The sequence below is a fragment of the Anarhichas minor genome, unplaced genomic scaffold, assembly GCF_050575085.1.
Source record: "Anarhichas minor isolate MPS153535 unplaced genomic scaffold, ASM5057508v1 ptg000009l, whole genome shotgun sequence".
In the NCBI taxonomy this organism is placed as follows: Eukaryota; Metazoa; Chordata; class Actinopteri; order Perciformes; family Anarhichadidae; genus Anarhichas; species Anarhichas minor.
This window is the reverse complement of record NW_027466455.1, coordinates 1,972,055-1,995,892: the sequence shown is the minus strand read 5'-3', so window position 1 is coordinate 1,995,892 and position 23,838 is coordinate 1,972,055. Positions and strand designations below refer to the sequence as shown.

The 23,838-nt window shown below is 44.5% G+C and overlaps 4 protein-coding genes across 4 annotated transcripts; all 4 read right to left on the bottom strand.

The window, feature by feature from the left end:
* Window positions 1–1,917: 1,917 nt before the first annotated feature.
* On the bottom strand, window positions 1,918–3,504 carry LOC142945902 (uncharacterized). The gene is made up of 5 exons (XM_076086839.1): window positions 3,450–3,504; window positions 2,615–3,319; window positions 2,290–2,415; window positions 2,159–2,202; window positions 1,918–2,037 (listed from the first exon to the last, which is right to left on the bottom strand). Exons 1-5 carry the CDS (start codon window positions 3,502–3,504, stop codon window positions 1,918–1,920), a joined length of 1,050 nt encoding a protein of 349 aa, XP_075942954.1.
* A 6,295-nt stretch (window positions 3,505–9,799) lies between these two features.
* LOC142945901 (immunoglobulin kappa light chain-like) lies at window positions 9,800–11,419 on the bottom strand. The gene is made up of 5 exons (XM_076086838.1): window positions 11,362–11,419; window positions 10,527–11,231; window positions 10,172–10,297; window positions 10,041–10,084; window positions 9,800–9,919 (listed from the first exon to the last, which is right to left on the bottom strand). The coding sequence occupies exons 1-5, from the start codon at window positions 11,417–11,419 to the stop codon at window positions 9,800–9,802; spliced, it is 1,053 nt and encodes a 350-aa protein (XP_075942953.1).
* Window positions 11,420–17,126: 5,707 nt separating this feature from the next.
* On the bottom strand, window positions 17,127–19,172 carry LOC142945900 (uncharacterized). Its single transcript, XM_076086836.1, has 5 exons — window positions 19,118–19,172; window positions 18,283–18,987; window positions 17,936–18,061; window positions 17,805–17,848; window positions 17,127–17,246 (listed from the first exon to the last, which is right to left on the bottom strand). Exons 1-5 carry the CDS (start codon window positions 19,170–19,172, stop codon window positions 17,127–17,129), a joined length of 1,050 nt encoding a protein of 349 aa, XP_075942951.1.
* Window positions 19,173–21,705: 2,533 nt separating this feature from the next.
* Window positions 21,706–23,527, bottom strand: LOC142945899 (uncharacterized). The gene is made up of 5 exons (XM_076086835.1): window positions 23,470–23,527; window positions 22,643–23,347; window positions 22,436–22,561; window positions 22,308–22,351; window positions 21,706–22,178 (listed from the first exon to the last, which is right to left on the bottom strand). Exons 1-5 carry the CDS (start codon window positions 23,525–23,527, stop codon window positions 22,059–22,061), a joined length of 1,053 nt encoding a protein of 350 aa, XP_075942950.1. The 3' UTR covers window positions 21,706–22,058.
* Between the last annotated feature and the right edge of the window lie 311 nt (window positions 23,528–23,838).

The following is a 23,838-nucleotide window of genomic DNA, read 5'->3' as shown; positions in this document are numbered from 1 at the left end:
AGTACAGAAGAAGTTTGTCATTTGGCTCCGGATTCTGAATCTCTTCTCCTTCAAAACAAGTGAACCAGGCAAACAAGCAGTGCAGGACGCCGTCTTCCGGTTTAAAGGATGTTGTGTTGAGGGGTGCACCCAGGCGGCAACCTTTCGGTTCTGAAACGTGAAGCGAATGCGGAAGTACCCTGAACTTGCATTCTTTCTGATGGCCATCAGGGGACGGCTCCTCTGGTTGCAAAAAACGTCTGAGTGTATAGAAGTCTATGGTAAAAATGACTCCACTTCTCACAATCTCGAGTTTCAAGTCTTCTTCAATCCAGCATGATGCTCATTCAGTACATTATGTTGTAATTTAAAGCTAATAGAGTGTGCTTTAGGGCATGGATACCTTGTGATCGACAGGTCGCTACCACGGTGTTGTCTGTGTTTTTGTCTTACAACTTTAACCCTTTCATAATGTGTTTTCAGTTGATGAAAGTTAATTGTAACATTTTGATCGCCTAAAAAAAACCAAGATGGTGACGGCCACAAATCAAGATGGCGATGACCAAATGCTGAGCTCAAACCTGTGGGTGATGTCACAGTGACTACGTCCACCTCTTATATACAGTCAATGGATGCACCGCATCTCTTCTCAACACATACAGAAGATGACATCACCTCATGACATGCCAGAAAGTTTTGTGTTTAAAAAAAAACCTTTATATATAGTAAGGCTCACAGGCAGAAAGTTTTGCTTTTTAATCATCTGCATTTATTACCACTGCACACAATTCATAGAAGTTATTACACCACACTTGAAGCAACTGGCAGTATTTCTTCAGAAAATTTTACATTATGTCCAAAATTATTTTTAAATCAGAATCATTTACATGTTTAACACTCAAAATACTCAGCTGATCTGGTTCATAAATAATATGTGTCTGTGGTTTTTGAACACATTTGCCCACAACTGCATCATATTTTGATTCAAGTATTAAGTAGTAAAATTGCTTGATCGGTGGACAGAATTACGTGTCATCATTTTTTTCCCATCTGAGCCCCGACCACTTCAAACCACTGAGAAGAGAACAGATGAAACAAACAGAAAACTCTCATGTGAAATAACTGAAACTGTTGTAACTTTGTCAGAGTTTGTCGAGGATTCGACTCATAGTAGCAAGCTGGTTAACAAAAGGGCCTTCAAATGCTGAAGCCAATGTATCCACTTAAAGATTCAGTTTATCTTAAAGCCAATGCATGTTGGAATCAGTCCATTTTTTTTTCTTTTCGATTTTGGTGATAAATGTCTTGACAACAAGTTCTCTCAATCACTCTAGACACCCCTCCAGCATCAGTTTTGGACGTGTCAAGGATGACGTGTCAGGTTCCGCTCTTTACATGCATCCAATGTCTTTTGAAAATAAACTTCCAAAGTAGGTTTATTCGGTCTTAAGGTTTACAACAACAAAAAAGGTTGTCTGAAAGGTTGTTGTGCCAATGAGACGACGTTAAGGCTTTAAATTGCCTCGACTCATCGTTCTGACGGTCAGTTTTCTGCTTTTATTCCTGTAACTGTTCTCTCTCCGTCATACCTTCTCTCTGTCTTTTCCTTTCTGTTTCCTTTATGAAACAGTGTGCATTCATACAGTTCTCTCTTTCATACAAGTATGAACATGAAGCATATGTTGTAAATTTATCTGATTTGCTAAAACATGACTTTGTTGGAGAACTGAACATTGTAAACTTTTTCCCGTTTAATACAGTTAATTCAGTCCAAGCCAATGCAAACCAAAGCCCTAAAGTAACAGTTTGAATCAACACATCTTTAAGGAAAGGAGTAACACTGGCTGCTTCAACTCATAGTCACAAGAAAGACATAATGATAAGACGACCTCTGTGTCTCATGGGCTTGCTTGGAAACACTTGGAAGCATGTACACTTCTACTGCTTTATACTTGAGTACGTGCATTCCGTCTCTGTGATGTTCCTTTGTCTTCTAGATCTGTTGACCCTGTGTTCCCTTACAACCGCGTAATGGATGTTTTCTTCATTTCGTTCACCCTGGTAACAAAATATAAACCACAATATTGTACTTGAGAGACATATAAAAAATGTGTCCAGAAACATTGCTGTGCCTGAATGTTTGAATGGTAGAACAGTAGATAATCTGCACAAAGAATACCTCTGCATTTGTTGTGGTGGGAGCTGAACATCTTGCATGAGACTCTGTAAAAGAATAAAACGTGCCCCACACTATAAAACCGTGTTAAGTGAGCACACACTGTCAGCCACAAAGAATAGTAGTTACAGTACCTGTACATTCACAGCGGTTTCTCTTGTTCATCATGCAGAGTAAGAAAACCAGTAAGACACTCAGGATGATAGTGAATGCTAAAGCTCCACTCAAGAAATACACCAAGACAAGAGAGTCCTCCTCATCTGTAGAGAGACAGACACCAAGACCCAACAGGTGAATAGGGTGAAAAGTTAACTAATAGATATATCAACATGAATCTTCCCGAGTTGATTACTTACAATAAGACAATATATATTTTTACATATATTGTATATTGCCTGTGGAAGTATCATACTAACTATATGAATATGAATAAATAACAAAACCTCTGAAGTAACTCACCCTCAAAGTCCAGCTTGGTCCCGTCTCCAAACAGTATGTGTCCACACGAGGCAACAGCACAGTAGTAGGTCCCAGCATGAGACGGATTCAGGCTCTTCATCGGCAGGTTGTAGACACAGGTGTGTGTCTGTGTGTTGGGCTTCCTCTCACACTGATCATTCCTGCCTCCATCAGTGTAAATGAGTCCTGGATGAGATGCTTCAGAGTCTTTGAACCAGTAAACACTGTGTTGTCCATCACAGGTCCCAGTGTGAACTGTACAGTTCAGAGCCACAGAGCCTCCTGGCTGGATGGTCTCAGATGCTGACTGATGGACCAAAGTTGGGATGTTCAAACCTGAACCTTTTACACTGACAGTAATGCCCTTCTTGAAATCCAAGTCGACTGTATATCTACTTGCGCAGTAGTAAGTAGCTGAGTCCGAAATTTGCAGATCTGTTATCCTCAAGTGATATTTACCGACTGCAGTGTCCAATGTGAAGCGTGGATTCTTGAATTCAGCATGAAAAGTTGCTTCTGTGTCGTACTTGTAGAAGGTAGAGATGTGCCGTGGTTTCTGTCCAATAATCTGTTTATACCAGTAAAGCCTTACTGCAAAAAGGTCTTCATAGAGACATTGCAACGTCAAGTTTTCCCCAGTTTGAACTGATAGAAAACTATTCTCTTGATGGACAGACGAGGAGAGATTCAGATCGGTCGTCTGAACTGTAGTGATAGGAGAGACGAAGCAAATACACTTCATGATAACATGAATCAACACATCAGAAGCAATGCCACGAGAAGTGTTCACACACTTTAAAAGATCCAAACTGCAATCACAAAAAACACAACTCACCCATTTTCTCCAAGAACAAACATGTCAGATAGAAGACAAGCTTTGGAGATGTCATCGTGTTCAAATTCTTGTGTTGAATGAGAACAATCTAGATCCTTCTACACGTTTCACTCACAAGACTGTTTGATTGGCCAGCAAAAAGTGACACTACATCCTATTTAGGAAACTTGATCACATGCTCACTGCCACCTATAGAGTCAAATCTGTGAGTCAAACCTATAGAGTCAAATTAGTTTTTTGAGCAACAGGTTCACTAATTTTGAGATATATGAGGAACATAACGGTTTAAATCACTAGAAAATAATTTATATTTGTATCAAATACAAACACATCTGTGACGTGACAGTGCAGTTATAATCACTGTATTTAATAGAAAGGTAACAAAACAGTATTTTGAGCAGTTCCATCCAAGCATCCATACTTGATACTATACTGATATACTCAGCTCTCTTTTCAAGCTGCAGTAGGGAGACATAACACTGTACTGTGTGCTACATTAAAGAGGATTATATTCTTACTATTAATCATTATAAAAAATGTATTCTTCTAAGGCTGCACGAACAATCAAAATAAAATAACAATCAGGCCTCTTTGTGTGACCCTAAGTGTGTATCGCTCCACCTGGCAAACTGTGGACAGGAAGAGGAGGGTCAGAACATGGATGTAAATATAACTAGACAGCTGAGTGAAATGTGGTGCAAGAAAAAAAAAGTTAAAATGTGGATGAGGAATCCCAGAGATGGTGAGAAGGAACAAATATATTCTTTATGCACCCTCTGTTCAGACAAAAACACTGTTCAGTCTGCCCGTTGGAACCAGATTCAAAGACGAAGGAAAATAAATACATATTTTTAGAACAGCATTTATAGACATAACATATTTAGAGAACCTTCACCATCTCTCTCGAGAAAAACTGGGAATAACCTTACTTTATTATATTGACATGTAGATTTATTAATGAAAGAACTGATCAGTGTAATGCTACACAATTACTAATAACTTTACATACTGTTTGACTAATTAAAGACATTAATGAAAACATTGTCATAATTATCATATTCCATTTCTGCTAATAGATCCCCTGAAATGCCACGCACTGTACCGTTAAGTCCCCCTCCTGAAAAGCCCAGTCTGCTCTGATTGGCTCATGAGGAAAATATGCAGCACTGTTGCAAAGGTATTTCTCAAGCCGTGGGTGGAGATACTCTGATGGGGGGGGGGCGGTTTATTCTGAGGAACCTGCATGTGGAAATAGAGCCAAATCTGAATGACTTGTTGAATCACATGTTTTCTGATCTGGACGGACCACAAAGAACTGACTGGATGTCTTATTTCATACTTCAGATACACAAATATATTTGCACAAGCACTGAACAAGAGACTTTTTCATGATGTGATGTCTTCTCCGCGAATCGCGACCTTAACGTGGTGGAGGAGTTTGAGTGGCTCAGTGATCCTGGGAGCTATGTTGTCTGGGGCATTAGCCCCTGGTAGGGTCTCCCAAGGCAAACAGGTCTCAGGGGAGAGCCCAGACTAAGATGACCCTAATGATAAGCAGCCTACGGTCTTCAGCCACCTCGCCCGGACCAGGGAAACCGGGGCACCCTCCCGGAGCAAGACCCAGGAGGGGAGCTCGTCGGCAAGCGTCTGGTGGTCGGGCCTTTGCCCATGGGGCCCGGTCGGGCTCAGCCCGAAGAAACAACATGGAGCAGCCACCCTGTGGACCCACCACCCACAGGGACAAGCATCGGGGTCGGGTGCAATGCAGACCGGGCGGTGGGTCAGGCCGGAGGCCTAAGCGAGCCGATCGACGGCAGCATAGACTAGCTCTAGGGACGTGGAACGTCACCTCGCTAGCGGAGAAAGAGCCAGAGCTGGTGCAGGAGGTGGAGCGATACCAGCTTGATATAGTTGGACTCACCTCCACACACAGCACTGGCTCTGGAACCAAGCTCCTGGAGAGGGGTTGGACTTTGTCCTTTTCCGGAGTTGCCCAGGGTGAGAGGCGCCGGGCGGGAGTGGGGATACTCACGAGGCGCCGGCTGAGCGCCGCTGTGTTGGAGTTCTCCCCGGAGAACGAGAGGGTTGCCTCCATGCGCCTACGGGTTGCGGGGAGCAAGGCTCTGACTGTGGTTTGTGCTTATGCACCAAACAGCAGTTCGGAGTATCCAGCCTTCTTGGAGTCGGTGGGAGGGGTCCTGGAAAGGGCGGCGCCTACCGACTCCATAGTTCTCCTGGGGGACTTCAACGCTCACGTGGGCAATGACGGAGAAACCTGGCGGGGGGTGATTGGGAGGAACGGCTTGCCCGATCTGAACCCGAGTGGTGTCTCGTTATTGGACTTCTGTGCTTGCCACGGTTTGGCCATAATGAACACCATGTTCGAACATAAGGTGGCTCATAAGTGTACCTGGTACCAGAACACCTTAGGCTGGAGATCAATGATCGACTTTGTAATCGTATCATCTGATTTGCGGCCATATGTCTTGGACACTCGGGTGAAGAGAGGAGCAGAGTTGTCAACTGATCACCACCTGGTGGTGAGTTTGATCAGATGGCGGGGGAACCGGTTGGAAAGACCCGGCAAGCCCAAACGTGTAGTGAGGGTGAACTGGGAACGTCTGGCGGTGGATCCTGTCCAGGAGGTCTTTAACTCCCACCTCCGGAAGAACTTCTCACACATCCCGAGGGAGGTTGGGGACATGGAATCCGAATGGACCATGTTCAAAGCCTCTATTGTGGATGCGGCTGCTAGGAGCTGTGGCCGGAAGGTCATCGGTGCCTGTCGTGGCAGCAACCCGAGAACCTGGTGGTGGACACCGGAGGTGAGGGAAGCCGTCAAGCTGAAGAAGGAGACCTTCAAGGCCTGGTTGGCCCAGGGGTCTCCTGAAGCAGCTGACAGGTACTGGCAGGCCAGAAGGGCTGCAGCTGCGATGGTCGCGGATGCTAAAACTCGGGCATGGGAGGAGTTCGGGGAGGCCATGGAGAAGGACTTTCGGTTGGCCTCAAGGAGGTCTTGGCAAACCATCTGACAGCTCAGGAAGGGAAAGCAGGGCTTACCCCAGGCTGTTCTCAGCAGGGGGGGGGAACTGCTGACCCGGACGGGGGACATTGTCGGGCAGTGGAAAGAGCACTTTGAGGAACTCCTAAACCCGACCAACATGTCCTCTGCAGAGGAGGCAGCGCCTGAAGACCTAGGGGGAGGCTCACCCATATCCCTGGCAGAGGCCGCTGAGGTAAAAGCTCCTTGGTGGCAAGGCGCCGGGGGTGGATGAGATCTGCTCTGAGATGCTGAAAGCGCTGGACATGGTTGGGCTGTCCTGGCTGACACGCCTCTTCAATGTCGCATGGGGGTCGGGATCAGTGCCCGTGGTAGTTCCCATCTTCAAAAAGGGGGACTGGAGAGTCTGCTCGAATTACCGGGGTATCACACTACTCAACGTCCCGGGGAAGGCTTATGCCAGGGTGCTGGAAAGGAGGCTCCGACCGTTTGTCGAACCTCACATTCAAGAGGAGCAATGCAGATTCCGTCCCTGCCATGGAACAGTGGACCAGCTCTTTACCCTCGCAAGACTACTGGAGGGTTTCTGGGAGTTTGCCCAACCAGTCTACATGTGATCTGTGGACTTGGAGAAGGCTTTCGACCGGGTCCCTTGGGGGTTCTTGTGGGGGGTGCTGCGGGAGTATGGGGTGCCGGACCCGTTACAACGGGCGATCCGGTCTCTGTACGACTGCAGTAGGAGCTGTGTCCGCATTCTCGGCAATAAGTCAGACATGTTCCCGGTGGGTGTTGGCCTCTGCCTCGGATCATGACCTCCAGCATTCACTGGGGCGGTTTGCAGCCGAGTGTGAAGCGGCGGGGATGAGAGTTAGCACCTCCAAATCTGAGGCCATGGTGCTCTGCCGGAAACCGGTGGATTGCTCCCTCCAGGTGGGGACGGGGTGCCTACCTCAAGCGAAGGAGTTCAAGTACCTCGGGGTCTTGTTCACGAGTGAGGGTAAGATGGAGCGGGAGATCGACAGGCGGATCGGTGCGGCTGCAGCAGTAAAGTAGGCGCTGCACCGGACCGTCTTGGTGAAGAGGGAGCTGAGCCGGAAGGCAAAGCTCTCAATTTACCGGTCAGTCTACGTTCCTACCCTCACCTATGGTCACGAACTCTGGGTCGTGACCGAAAGGACAAGGTCGCGGCTACAAGTGGCCGAAATGAGTTTCCTCAGTAGGGTGGCCGGGCTCAGCCTTAGAGATAGGGTAAGGAGCTCGGTCATCAGGAGGGAAGTTGGAGTCGAGCCGCTACTCCTTCGCGTTGAAAGGAGTCAGCTGTGTCACGGGGCATGATGAGGACTCAAAAACAGACAGTCAGGTGTAGTGAAAAAGGTTTTAATGAACCAAAAACAAACAGGGAATCCAGGGACAAGACAAAAGACGAGGGGGGAAATCCGGTAGGAAAAGGCAGAACAGGCAGACTGGAAAACCGGGAACAGGACGAGCAAAACGGGCGGGTAGAAGTATGTTCTCCGCAGACTCCGCAGAAGTATGTTCCAGCGTCTTCCCATGTTGTTGCAGATATGCTCAGATGACTGTTGATTCTGTCAAACTTGACTGAATAACGGAAATGAGATTCATCAGCAAATACAGTCTGGTTGTAGAAATAATTGAATGCCGCCACAAGCTGTAGTCCCTCGCCTGGAGTGAATCTGTACCACACTCTTGTTTTCATTTCACTCTTTATGTGACATTCAATGGTCGCCGAGTCTCCGAGCTTCACTGCTTGGAACGCAACAGGCTGAGAGATGCCACTTAGCTGTGCAGCACCTGAAATATACAGACGGAGATGTGATCAGCTCTGTGTTTGCCGGCACTCATGAAAAGGAGTGGATTTTTCTTACTTACTCAAAGACCAGAGCAGGAAAACATTCACAAAGTGCAGCATCATCTTGTCAGCACGGCTCCTTCTCCACAGCAGTTCTGCAACACTTTGGGAATCCCTGCTTTAGGGCATGTATACCTTGTGATCGACAGGTCGCTACCCCGGTGTTATCTGTGTTTTTGTCTTACAACTTTAACCCTTTCATAATGTGTTTTCAGTTGATGAAAGCTAATTGTAACATTTTGATCGCCTAAAAAAACCAAGATGTTGACGGCCAAAAACCAAGATGGCGATGACCAAATGCTGAGCTCAAACCTGTGGGTGATGTCACAGTGACTACGTCCACCTCTTATCTACAGTCAATGGATGCACCGCATCTCTTCTCAACACATACAGAAGATGACATCACCTAATGACATGACAGAAAGTTTTGTGTATAAAAAATAACTTTATAGATAATAAGGCTCACAGGCAGAAAGTTTTGCTTTTTAATCATCTGCATTTATTACCACTGCACACAATTCATACAAGTTATTACACCACACTTGAAGCAACTGGCAGTATTTCTTCATACAATTATACCAAATTCATACCAAAATTATTTTTAAATCAGAATCATTTACATGTTTAACAATTAAAAAAACTCAGCTGATCTGCTTCATAAAGAATGTGTGTGTGTGTGTGTGTGGTTTTTGAACACATTTACCCACATTTAACCACAACTGCATCATATTTTGATTTAATTTGTATCTATAACTTTGTCAGAGTTTGTCTAGGATTCGACTCATAGTAGCAAGCTGGTTAACAAAAGGGCCTTCAAATGCTGAAGCCAATGTATACTCTTAAAGATTCAGTTTATCTGAAAGCCAATGCATGTTGGAATCAGTCCAGTTTTTTGTCAAGGATGACGTGTCAGGTTCCGCTCTTTACATGCATCCAATGTCTTTTGAAAATAAACTTCCAAAGTAGGTTTATTCGGTCTTAAGGTTTACAACAACAAAAAAGGTTGTCTGAAAGGTTGTTGTGCCAATGAGACGACGTTAAGGCTTTAAATTAACTCGACTCATCGTTCTGACGGTCAGTTTTCTGCTTTTAGTCGTGTAACTGTAACTCTCTCCGTCATACCTTCTCTCTGTCTTTTCCTTTCTGTTTCCTCTTTCCTTTATGAAACAACATGCATTCATACAGTTCTCTCTTTCATACAAGCATGAACATGAAGCATATGTTGTAAATTTATCTGATTTGCTAAAACATGACTTTGTTGGAGAACTGAACATTGTAAACTTTTTCCCGTTTAATACAGTTAATTCAGTCCAAGCCAACGCAAACCAAAGCCCTAAAGTAACAGTTTGAATCAACACATCTTTTATGAAAGGAGTAACACTGGCTGCTTCAACTCATAGTCACAAGAAAGACATAATGATAAGACGACTTCTGTGTCTCATGGGCTTGCTTGGAAACACTTGGAAGCATGTACACTTTCTACTGCTTTATACTTGAGTACGTGCATTCAGTCTCTGTGATGTTCCTTTGTCTTCTAGATCTGTTGACCTTGTGTTCCCTTACAACAGCGTAATGGATGTTTTCTTCATTTCTTTCACCCTGGTAACAAAATATAAACCACAATATTGTACTTGAGAGACATATAAAAACTGTGTCCAGAAACATTGCTGTGCCTGAAAGTTTGAATGGTAAAACAGTAGATAATCTGCACAAAAAATACCTCTGCATTTGTTGTGGTGGGAGCTGAACATCTTGCATGAGACTCTGAAAAAGAATAAAAAGTGCCCCGCACTATAAAACCGTGTTAAGTGAGCACACACTGTCAGCCACAAAGAATAGTAGTTACAGTACCTGTACATTCACAGCGGTTTCTCTTGTTCATCATGCAGAGTAAGAAAACCAGTAAGACACTCAGGATGATAGTGAATGCTAAAGCTCCACTCAAGAAATACACCAAGACAAGAGAGTCCTCCTCATCTGTAGAGAGACAGACACCAGGAGACATTACAGAGCTGAAGCCTTAAGAGGAGACACAACAGGTGAATAGGGTCAAAAGTTAACTAATAGATATATCAACATGAATCTTCCCGAGTTGATTACTTACAATAAGACAATATATATTTTTACATATATTGTATATTGCCTGTGGAGTAACATACTAACTATATGAATATGAATAAATAACAAAACCTCTGAAGTAACTCACCCTCAAAGTCCAGCTTGGTCCCGTCTCCAAACAGTATGTGTCCACACGAGGCAACAGCACAGTAGTAGGTCCCAGCATTAGACGGATTCAGGCTCTTCATCGGCAGGTTGTAGACACAAGTGTGTGTCTGTGTGTTAGGTTTCCTCTCACACTGATCATTCCTGCCTCCATCCGTGTAAATGAGTCCTGGATGAGATGCTTCAGAGTCTTTGAACCAGTAAACACTGTGTTGTCCATCACAGGTCCCAGTGTGAACTGTACAGTTCAGAGTCACAGAGCCTCCTGGCTGGATGGTCTCAGATGCTGACTGATGGACCAAAGTTGGGACGTTCAAACCTGAACCCTTTACACTGACAAAAGTCCCCCCCTTGAAATCCAAGTCGACTGTATAGCTACTTGCGCAGTAGTAAGTAGCTGTGTCCGAAATTTGCAGATCTGTTATCCTCAAGTGATATTTACCGAATGCAGCGTCCAATGTGAAGCGTGGATTCTTGAATTCATCATGAAAAGTTGCTTTTGTGTCGTACTTGTAGAAGGTAGAGATGAGCCTTGGTTTCTGTCCAATAATCTGTTTAAACCAGTAAAGCTTTAATGCATAAACCTCTTCATAGGAACATTGCAACGTCAAGTTTTCCCCAGTTTGAACCGATAGAAAACTATTCTCTTGATGAACAGATGAGGAGAAATTGAGATCGGTTGTCTGAACTGTAGTGATAGGAGAGACGAAGCAAATACACTTTATGGTAACATGAATCAACACATCAGAAGCAATGCTACGAGGAGTGTTCACACACTTTAAAAGATCCAAACTGCAATCACAAAAAATACAACTCACCCATTTTCTCCAAGAACAAACATGTCAGACAGAAGACAAACTTTGGAGATGTCATCATGTTCAAATTCTTGTGTTGAATGAGAACAATCTAGATCCTTCTACACGTTTCACTCACAAGACTGTTTGATTGGCCAGCAAAAAGTGACACTACATCCTATTTAGGAAACTTGATCACATGCTCACTGCCACCTATAGAGTCAAATTAGTTTTTTGAGCAACAGTTTCACTAATTTTGAGATATATAAGGAACATAACGGTTTAAATCACTGGAAAATAATTTATATTTGTATCAAATATAAACACATCTGTGACGTGACAGTGCAGTTATAATCACTGTGTTTAATAGAAAGGTAACAAAACAGTATTTTGAGCAGTTCAATCCAAGCATCCATACTTGATACTATACTGATATACTCAGCTCTCTTTTCAAGGAGACATAACACTGTACTGTGTGCTACATTAAAGAGGATTATATTCTTACTATTAATCATTATAAAAAATGTATTCTTCTAAGGCTGCACGAACAATGAAAATAAAATAACAATCAGGCCTCTCTGTATGACCCTAAGTGTGTATCGCTCCACCTGGCAAACTGAGGACAGGAAGAGGAGGGTTAGAACATGGATGTAAATGTAACTAGACAGCTGAGTGAAATGTGGTGGAAGAAAAATAAGCGAAAATGTGAAGGAGGAATCCCAGAGATGGTGAGAAGGAACAAATATATACTGTATGCACCTCCTGTTCAGACAAAAACACTGTTCAGTCTGCTCGTTGGAACCGGATTCAAAGACGAAGAGGAAAATAAATATGTATTTTTTATTGATTAGCATGTAATGCTACCAAAATACTAATAACTTTACATAGTGTGAGACTAATAAAGACATTAATAAAATTATTGTCATAATCATCATATTCCATTTTTGCTAATAGATCCCCTGAAATGCCACACACTGTACCTTTAAGCCCTCCTCCTGTAAAGCCCAGTCTGCTCTGATTGGCTCATGAGGTAAATATGCAGCACTGTTGTAAAGGTAGTTCTCAAGCCGTGGGGGGAGATACTCTGATGGGGGGCGATTTATTCTGAGGAACCTGCATGTGTAAGTGGAGCCAAATCTGAATGGCTTGTTGAATCACATGTTTTCTGTTCTGGACGGCCCACAAAGAACTGACTGGATGTCTTATTTCATAATCCAGATACCCAAATATATTTGCACAAGCACTGAACAAGAGAGTTTTTCATGATGTGTTGTCTTTCAGCTGCTGTTTGACTCCAGCGTTTAGAGAGGCAGCAGGTCTTTACTGTAAACTGGCCAACAGCTTTGTGGCATCTTTCATTCATTATCATAGTTCCATCCATCCATCCATTTTCCTCCGCTTATCCGGGGTCGGGTCGCGGTGGCAGCAGGCCAAGCAGGCTGACCCAGACTTCCCTCTCACCGGCAACATGTTCCAGCTCATTCTGGGGTATCCCAAGGCGTTCCCAGGCCAGCTGGGAGATGTAATCCCTCCAGCGTGTCCTGGGTCTTTCCCGGGGTCTCTTCCCAGTTAGACGTGCCTGGAAAACCTCCAGTGGGAGGCGTCCAGAAGGCATCCTAATTAGATGCCCGAACCACCTCAGCTGACTCCTTTCGACGCGAAGGAGTAGCGGCTCGACTCCAATGTCCCTCCTGATGACCGAGGTCCTTACCCTATCTCTAAGGCTGAGCCCGGCCACCCTAAGGAGGAAACTCATTTCGGCCATTTGTAGCCGCGACCTTGTCCTTTCGGTCAAGACCCAGAGTTCGTGACCATAGGTGAGGGTAGGAACGTAGACCGACTGGTAAATTGAGAGCTTTGCCTTCCGGCTCAGCTCCCTCTTCACCAAGACGGTCCGGTGCAGTGCCTGCTTTACTGCTGCAGCCGCACCGATCCGCCTGTCGATCTCCCGCTCCATCTTACCCTCACTCGTGAACAAGACCCCGAGATACTTGAACTCCTTCGCTTGAGGTAGGCACTCTGTCCCCACCCAGAGGGAGCAATCCGCCGGTTTCCGGCAGAGCACCATGGCCTCAGATGGAGGTGCTAACTCTCATCCCCGCTGCTTCACACTCGGCTGCAAACCGCACCAGTGAATGCTGGAGGTCACGATCCGAGGAGGCTAACAGGCCTGTACAGTCCCCAGGCTGCGCCTAGATATCCTGTCCATGAAAGTCACGAACGTGTCTGACTTATTGCCGAGAATGCGGACACAGTTCCTACTGCAGTCGTACAGAGACCGGATTGCCCGTTGTAACGGGTCCGGCACCCCATACTCCCGCAGCACCTCCCACAAGAACCCCCGAGGGACCCGGTCGAAAGCCTTCTCCAAGTCCACAAAGCACATGTAGACTGGTTGGGCAAACTCCCAGAACCCCTCCAGTAGTCTTGCGAGGGTAAAGAGCTGGTCCACTGTTCCACGGCCGGGATGGAATCCGCATTGCTCCTCTTGAATCTGAGGTTCGACAAACGGTCGGAGCCTCCTTTCCAGCACCCTGGCATAAGCCTTCCCCGGGAGGCTGAGTAGTGTGATACCCCAGTAATTCGAGCACAGTCTCCGGTCCCCCTTTTTGAAGATGGGAACCACCACCCCGGTCTGCCAGTCCATGGGCACTGATCCCGACCCCCAATGCGACATTGAAGAGGCGTGTCAGCCAGGACAGCCCAACCATGTCCAGCGCTTTCAGCATCTCAGGGCGGATCTCATCCACCCTTGCCACCAAGGAGCTTTTTAACTACCTCAGCGGCCTCTGCCAGGGATATGGGTGAGCCTCCCCCTAGGTCTTCAGGCGCTGCCTCCTCTGCAGAGGACATGTTGGTCGGGTTTAGGAGTTCCTCAAAGTGCTCTTTCCACCGTCCAACGATGTCCCCCGTCCGGTTCAGCAGTCCCCCCCCCCTGCTGAGAACAGCCTGGGGTAAGCCCTGCTTTCCCTTCCTGAGCCGTCGGATGGTTTGCCAGAACCTCCTTGAGACCAACCAAAAGTCCTTCTCCATGGCCTCCCCGAAATCCTCCCATGCCCGAGTTTTAGCATCCGCGACCACCGCAGCTGCAGCCCTTCTGGCCTGCCAGTACCTGTCAGCTGCTTCAGGAGACCCCTGGGCCAACCAGGCCTTGAAGGTCTCCTTCTTCAGCTTAACGGCTTCCCTCACCTCCGGTGTCCACTACCGGGTTCTCGGGTTGCCGCCACGACAGACACCGATGACCTTCCGGCCACAGCTCCTAGCGGCCGCATCCACAATAGAGGCTTTGAACATGGTCCATTCGTATTCCATGTCCCCAACCTCCCTCGGGATGTGAGAGAAGTTCTTCCGGAGGTGGGAGTTAAAGACCTCCAGGACAGGGTCCTCTGGCAGACGTTCCCAGTTGACCCTCACTACATGTTTGGGCTTGCCGGGTCTTTCCAACCGGTTACCCCGCCATCTGATCCAACTCACCACCAGGTGGTGATCAGTTGACAGCTCTGCTCCTCTTTTCACCCGAGTGTCCAAGACATACGGCCGCAAATCAAATGATACGATTACAAAGTCGATCATTGATCTCCGGCCTAAGGTGTTCTGTACCAGGTACACTTATGAGCCACCTTATGTTCGAACATGGTGTTCATTATGGCCAAACCGTGGCAAGCACAGAAGTCCAATAACGAGACACCACTCGGGTTCAGATCGGGCAAGCCGTTCCTCCCAATCACCCCCCGCCAGGTTTCTCCGTCATTGCCCACGTGAGCGTTGAAGTCCCCCAGGAGAACTATGGAGTCGGTAGGCGGTGCCCTTTCCAGGACCCATCCCACCGACTCCAAGAAGGCCTGATACTCCGAACTGCTGTTTGGTGCATAAGCACAAACCACAGTCAGAGCCTTGCTCCCCGCAACCCGTAGGCGCATGAAGTCATTATCATAGTTATCAGCTGAAATACCATTATTAACACAATAATTGGAGATAAAACTTAGCTGAATTTCAGGAGCAGGGCCACGCCTCAGCCACACCCCCGCTTCTGGCCACACTCCTATAAATACCTACCCACTCTAAGCCTTGGCTTGCTCGCGTTTTCCGCACTCGCAACCGGAACGCCACGCAGAGAAAACAAAAACAAAAACCTTACCTCGCCTAAAACATGGACCTGCCGTCCATCAGGCCATCCGACGATGACGACCAGTTCGCCTCCCCAGAGGCCACCCGTACAGCCCAGGGAAGCACTCGACCTGCCGCCCACGAGACGCCGCTAACCGCCATCGAGAGGGTCCAGGCAGCTCAACGCAGCCAAACCCGCCGATCTCCACAACGCCGACCAGCTGCATCCACCCGCCAGAATCCGACAATACGAAGATTCAGACCCACGGCCATCCTCCAATAACTCACATTTCGTTGGCAGAGGGAGACCTGCCACCTCCAAATGTAGACAACGGAAATGTAAATCCAGCTCTCTCCTTCGCTCGCTCCAAACCCAGCTCAGGAACGAGCCTCCGACGACTCCGGCTACCCGGCATGCCGCGCTCAAAGACGCCGCCACCCCTCTGCGCTCCAGCAGGTCCTCCATCGAAGACGCACCAGCTGAGATCTCCAACTGGACCATAGTCCGCCTGCTAAGAGCATCGAAGCAACAAAGCAAAACCGTGCCAACTCCTCACAACTTTCCTAAAGTCAGGCTAAAAAAAAACAAAAAAAACACACAAACGTACCTACATCCAAAACACACCGGCGTAATGTCAACGACCGTGATGCCACCAAGCACCCCCAAGCTCCGCCCTCCAACCCACAAAGTTCTGGGTTGCCAGTTTGCAGCGCGTCACCTCCCATCCGCCTCCACTACCTCAGGCAAACTCAACTTTCCATAGCGGCAACGAGATGCCGACTCTCGCTTCCTCCCTTCAATTTCCACAGTATTCCATCCCACCTCCTGGCCGGATTCACCCGTCTGTCCCTTCGCTGTCCCCTTACACCACCCTTCTTCTGCCTATACCCAGGCACCGGGTTGCCAGGTTTTCTTTCCTCTGTCCCCCTCCCTAAGCGCCAACGGAACGGAAGGCGGCAACGGAACGGAACGCGGCAACGGAACGCAACGCAACAATGCAGCAAGCAACAACGAATTGTAGCAATGGATCACAGCAAGCAACAACGGAACGCAACAACGGAATGCAACGCAACAACGGAATGCAGCAATGCAGTGCAACAACGCAGTGCAACAACGCAGCAACTGAACGCAGCAACTGAACGCAGCAACTGAACGCAGCAACGGAACGCAGCAACGGAACGCAGCAACGGAACGCAACAACGCAGCAACGCAGGAACGGAAATTGTTTCAAGCTCAAAGTGCTCCAAATTTGAAAGATGTTTATTTTTTTTATCATTGATGAAATGAATTTCACATACAAAAACCCACATGTGATTAGGTTATAGAAAACAACAATGACGATGACCACAAAAAGTATAAGTTGATCTTAAAGCTAGAAGCATTTGAGTGACTTTTAGAGGGTTGGTGAATCTGAGCTTCTAAATATACTGGTTAAGACATAAAAACATTTATTTATGAAAAATAATCTAGATACAAAAGATAACCTTCTTCAGACCACACAGACAACACATGAGTATCCTAAATATTCACATTAGCGAAGAATAGAAAGATTTAATATTGGCTGCAGACGACGAAGACGATATAAAATCCTGTTCATTTCCAACTTAGATATAAATCTCCATTTCACTTTAAAAGAGAAAACACTGTCTTGCTCAAAAGTAAAAATATAATATATCCAGTTCTACTGCTTCACGCTGTAGTACACACATTCACTCCAGGTCTGATCCCTCTGTCTTCTTGATCCATTGTGCAGGTGGACACTTAAAGACGCATAATACAGGATTTCTGCATGTTGGTAACCCTGGTAACAGATCATATATAATTTGATCATTAGTAGATTAAACAATATCCAGGAAACAATGCATCGTCCAATTTGAAAAATGTGTCTGAATGGTAATTCATCAGTTAATTTAATTTAACTTTTTCCCATTCAATACAGTTAATTCAGTCCAAGCCAACGCAAACCAAAGCCCTAAAGTAACAGTTTGAATCAACACATCTTTAAGGAAAGGAGTAACACTGGCTGCTTCAACTCATAGTCACAAGAAAGACATAATGATAAGACAATTTCTGTGTCTCATGGGCTTGCTTGGAAACACTTGGAAGCATGTACACTTTCTACTGCTTTATACTTGAGTACGTGCATTCAGTCTCTGTGATGTTCCTTTGTCTTCTAGATCTGTTGACCCTGTGTTCCCTTACAACAGCGTAATGGATGTTTTCTTCATTTCTTTCACCCTGGTAACAAAATATAAACCACAATATTGTACTTGAGAGACATATAAAAACTGTGTCCAGAGACATTGCTGTGCCTGAAAGTTTGAATGGTAAAACAGTAGATAATCTGCACAAAAAATACCTCTGCATTTGTTGTGGTGGGAGCTGAACATCTTGCATGAGACTCTGAAAAAGAATAAAAAGTGCCCCGCACTATAAAACCGTGTTAAGTGAGCACACACTGTCAGCCACAAAGAATAGTAGTTACAGTACCTGTACATTCACAGCGGTTTCTCTTGTTCATCATGCAGAGTAAGAAAACCAGTAAGACACTCAGGATGATTGTGAATGCTAAAGCTCCACTCAAGAAATACACCAAGACAAGAGAGTCCTCCTCATCTGTAGAGAGACAGACACCAGGAGACATTACAGAGCTGAAGTCTTAAGAGGAGACACAACAGGTGAATAGGGTGAAAAGTTAACTAATAGATATATCAACATGAATCTTCCCGAGTTGATTACTTACAATAAGACAATATATATTTTTACATATATTGTATATTGCCTGTGGAAGTATCATACTGACTATATGAATATGAATAATAAATAAAACCTCTCACCCTCAAAGTCCAGCTTGGTCCCGTCTCCAAACAGTATGTGTCCACACGAGGCAACAGCACAGTAGTAGGTCCCAGCATGAGACGGATTCAGGCTCTTCATCGGCAGGTTGTAGACACAGGTGTGTGTTTGTGTGTTGGGTTTCCTCTCACACTGATCATTCCTGCCTCCATCAGTGTAAATGAGTCCTGGATGAGATGCTTCAGAGTCTTTGAACCAGTAAACACTGTGTTGTCCATCACAGGTCCCAGTGTGAACTGTACAGTTCAGAGTCACAGAGCCTCCTGGCTGGATGGTGTCAGATGCTGACTGATGGACCAAAGCTGCGACGTTCAAACCTGAACCTTTTACACTGACAGTAGTGCCCTCCTTGAAATCCAAGTCGACTGTATAGCTACTTGCACAGTAGTAAGTAGCTGAGTCCGAAATTTGCAGATCTGTTATCCTCAAGTGATATTTACCGACTGCAGCGTCCAATGTGAAGCGTGGATTCTTGAATTCATCATGAAAAGTTGCTTTTGTGTCGTACTTATAGAAGGTAGAGATGTGCCGTGGTTTCTGTCCAATAATCTGTTTATACCAGTAAAGCCTTACTGCAAAACCGCCTTCATAGAAACATTGCAACGTCAAGTTTTCCCCAGTTTGAACTGATAGAAAACTATTCTCTTGATGAACAGATGAGGAGAAATTCAGATCGGTCGTCTGAACTGTAGTGATAGGAGAGACGAAGCAAATACACTTTATGATAACATGAATCAACACATCAGAAGCAATGCCACGAGGAGTGTTCACACACTTTAAAAGATCCAAACTGCAATCACAAAAAACACAACTCACCCATTTTCCCCAAGAACAAACATGTCAGATAGAAGACAAACTTTGGAGATATCATCGTGTTCAAATTCTTGTGTTGAATGAGAACAATCTAGATCCTTCTACACGTTTCACTCACAAGACTGTTTGATTGGCCAGCAAAAAGTGACACTACATCCTATTTAGGAAACTTGATCACATGCTCACTGCCACCTATAGAGTCAAATCTGTGAGTCAAACCTATAGAGTCAAACCTGTTTGAGGAACAGGTTCACATATTTCGAGATATATGAGGAACATAACAGTTTAAATCACTGGAAATTTGTATCAAATACAAACACATCTGTGACGTGACAGTGCAGTTATAATCACTGTGTTTAATAGAAAGGTAACAAACTGTATTTTGAGCAGTTCAATCCAAGCATCCATACTTGATACTATACTGATATACTCAGCTCTCTTTTCAAGCTGCAGTATGGAGACATAACACTGTACTATGTGTTACATTAAAGAGGATTATTTTCTTAATATTAATCATAATAAAAAATGCATTCTTCTAAGGCTGCACGAACAATCAAAATAAAATAACAATCAGGCCTCTTTGTATGACCCTAAGTGTGTATCGCTCCACCTGGCAAACTGTGGACAGAAAGCGGAGGGTCAGAACATGGATGTAAATATACCTAGACAGCTGAGTGAAATGTGGTGCAAGAACAATAAGCGAAAATGTGGAGGAGGAATCCCAGAGATGGTGAGAAGGAACAAATATATTCTGTATGCGCCCCCTGTTCAGACAAAAACACTGTTCAGTCTGCTCGTTGGAACCGGATTCAAAGACGAAGGAAAGTAAATACGTATTTTTAGAACAGCATATATAGACATAACATATTTAGAGAACCTTCACCATCTCTAGAATAGAGAATAACTGGCAATAACCTTACTTTATTATATTGACATGTAGATGTATTAATGAAAGAACTGATCAGTTTATTGATTAGCGTGTAATGCTACAAAAACTAATAACTTTACATAATGTTAGACTAATAAAGACATTAATAAAAACATTGTCATAATCATCATATTCCATTTCTGCTAATAGATCCCCTGAAATGCCACGCACTGTACCTTTAAGTCCCCCTCCTGTAAAGCCCAGTCTGCTCTGATTGGCTCATGAGGTAAATATGCAGCACTGTTGTAAAGGTAGTTCTCAAGCCGTGGGTGGAGATACTCTGATAGGGGGCGGTTTATTCTGAGGAACCTGCATGTATAAGTGGAGCCAAATCTGAATTGCTTGTTGAATCACATGTTTTCTGATCTGGACGGCCCACAAAAAACTGACTGGACGTCTTATTTCATACTTCAGATACACAAATATATTTGCACAAGCACTGAACAAGAGAGTTTTTCATGATGTGTTGTCTTTCAGCTGCTGTTTGACTCCAGCGTTTAGAGAGGCAGCAGCTCTTTTGCTGTAAACTGGCCAACAGCTTTGTGGCATCTTTCATTCATTATCATAGTTATCAGCTGGAATACCATTATTAACACAATAATACTATAAATGATCTTCCTTTTCAGCCAAATATATATTGGCCACCGATATATTGTGCATAAGTACAACCACGTGTAACGCAGAAAAGCCAGAAAAACTTCAGCCGAAAATCCTGTCTAAAAAACGCAAAATATAACAAAACTTCCTCAATTGTGCAAAAAGATGTTATGCCCGCTTGAGGTGGTTTTTGGCCTTTGTTGAAAAAGAGTTGATGGGCAAATAGGATGTGGAAACACCTTTGCCAAATACATTCTGATGTCGTGAACATTAACTCACATGACTGATCAGCTGTTTCTTCTGTCAGCGTCTTTATGTATGTATATTTATATTGTCTTTGTCACCAAACAACATGAAACATGGCCAACACCAGTCGACATGGACAATTCAAACTTGCCCAATTAAAACTAATTCCTGAGGACTTCTCTTAATTTTTGTCAAGTTGACAAAACTACACAGCCTAGTTTATCGCTCCAAAGCAGTTGATGGAAATCCACCTAATTCGCATTTGTTATATGCGCCATTTCAAAAGTTAATTTAAAATTCACTTGACAGTTTAATGAGAACAGGGCTGTTGTGAGGCCACAGCAGATCTATGGTCAAGGTGAACTATGGGATCATACAGGACTCTGACACTAACACAGTGTGATCCTTCAGACTGTGTTTTCCTCGAGGATCACATTGGAACCAAAGCAGCTCTTTGCTGGAGTTTGGAGGTGGTAAAATGTGTTTGCATGATAATGATTTTATGCTGCCCTGCTGTGAAGATTATTTCCTCTTGTGGGACAGAAAAGACAACTTCACTGAGCCTGTGTTACTCCCAATTCCTAACTTAAGATCATAAAGTACGGCATCATGCTTTTAGGTCAATACAAGAAACACCTTCTTGTGCTGGAACAATTGAGTTTCACAACTTGTTGGTGTGGGTGAGGTCAACCACATTCTCTGTTAAACATGTTTTAAGAAGCCTCTTAATCATCATGTGCACACAAATTGTTTCAAGCTCAAAGTGCTCCAAATTTCAAATATGTTTATTTTTTATCATTGATGACATGAATTTCATGTGATTAGGTTATAGAAAACAACAATGAGGATGAACACATGAAGTATGAGATGATCTTAAAGCTAGAAGCATTTGAGTGACTTTTACAGGGTCGGTGAATCTGAGCTTCTAAAAACATTTATTTGTAAAAATGAACAAGATACATGGTTTGAAGATAACCTTCTTCAGACCACACAGACAACAAATGAGTATCCTAAATATGCATATTAGCGAAGAATAGAGAGACTTAATATTGGCTGCAGACTACGAAGACGATATAAAATCCTAAAGATTTCCAACTAAGATATAAATCTCCATTACACTTTAAAAGAGAAAACACAGTCTTGCTCAAAAGTACAAATATCATTTTAACAGTTCTACTGCTTCACGCTGTAGTACACACATTCACTCCAGGTCTGATCCCTCTGTCTTCTTGATCCGTTGTGCAGGTTGACACTTAAAGACGCATAATACAGGATCTCTGCATTTTGGTAACCCTGGGAACAGATCATATATAATTTGATCATTAGTAGATTAAACAATATCCAGGAAACAATGCATTGTCCTATTCAAAATAGGTGTCTGAATGGTAATTCATCAGTTAATTTAAGTACATTTTTTTTTACCTTTGCGTTTGCTGTGGAGGGAGCTGGGAATCCTGTGTGAGACTCTGGTTGTAAAACAGAAAAATCTTTTTTATTCAAAAGCTAAATCCAGTGAACACAAGCTGCCAGATACAAACAGCGCTAGTTACCTGTGCTTTGGCAGCTGTTTCTCTTGTTCATCATGCACACTGAGAGAGCCAGTAAAACACTCAGGATGGTGATGAATGTAAAAGCTCCACTCAAGAGATACATCGAGACAAGAGAGTCCAGCTCATCTGCAGAGAGACAGACAGCAGAAACATGTCGCTTTTAAGCACCAATGAGACAAAACAACCTCGGCTAAACAAGTCACTCACCCTCAAAGTCCAGCTTGGTCCCGTCTCCAAACAGTATGTGTCCACACGAGGCAACAGCACAGTAGTAGGTCCCAGCTTGAGACGGATTCAGGCTCTTCATCGGCAGGTTGTAGACACAGGTGTGTGTTTGTGTGTTGGGTTTCCTCTCACACTGATCATTCCTGCCTCCATCCGTGTAAATGAGTCCTGGATGAGATTCTTCAGTGTCTTTGAACCAATAAACACTATGTTGTCCATCACAGGTCCCAGTGTGAACTGTACAGTTCAGAGTCACAGAGCCTCCTGGCTGGATGGTCTCAGATGCTGACTGATGGACCAAAGCTGGGACGTTCAAACCTGAACCCTTTACACTGACAGTAATGCTCACCGAAATGTCCAATGTGTATAGATAGCAACTTACGCAGAAGTAAGTAGCTGAGTCTGAAATGTGCAAGTCTGTGATTGATAGGTGATTGGTACCATTTTCAGTATCCAATGTAAAGCGTGAGTTCTTGAATTCACCGTAGAAATATTTCTTTTTATCATACGTATAGAAGGTAGAGATGAGCTTTGGTTTTTCCCCCAGCGTTTGCTTGTACCAGTAAAGCCTTGCAGCAACAATGCCTGTATAGAGACACTGCAACGTCAAGTCCTCCCTGGTTTTAACCGACACAAAACCAATCTCTTGTTGAACGGACGAGGAGAAATTCAGATCGGTCGTCTGAGCTGGATTAAAATAAAGAGACGAAGCAAATGTAGATTTAAAAAAGTGTGGCAGAATTCAGCGTAATTAAAATATGAGAAACATTTGTTTGAGAAGTGACCGTACACTTGAAGTTTGAACTCACCCATTTCCCCCCACATCATACATGTGAGATAGAGAGCCAACGCTGGAGATGTCATCATGTTCATTTTGCTGTGAGAAATGAAAAGACCGTCGACCCTTTCTCCACTCTTTGGAGACGAGACTGAATTTGATTGGCCAACCAGAGGTGACACTGAACTCTATGTCCTACTTAAGGACATAGAGTTCGCCACAGATTCAAAACCACATATAATGTGTGACATTGAAGATTTGATGTTTTGAGCGCTATAATCAGCCCTTCAATTCCACTAATTACACTGATTTATATAGCCGAATGTCAGACTTTAAACAGTGGCTAAAGTGGTGTTTTACTTCAGAGATACTCTTATGTAAGTGCTAACATCCTTACTTC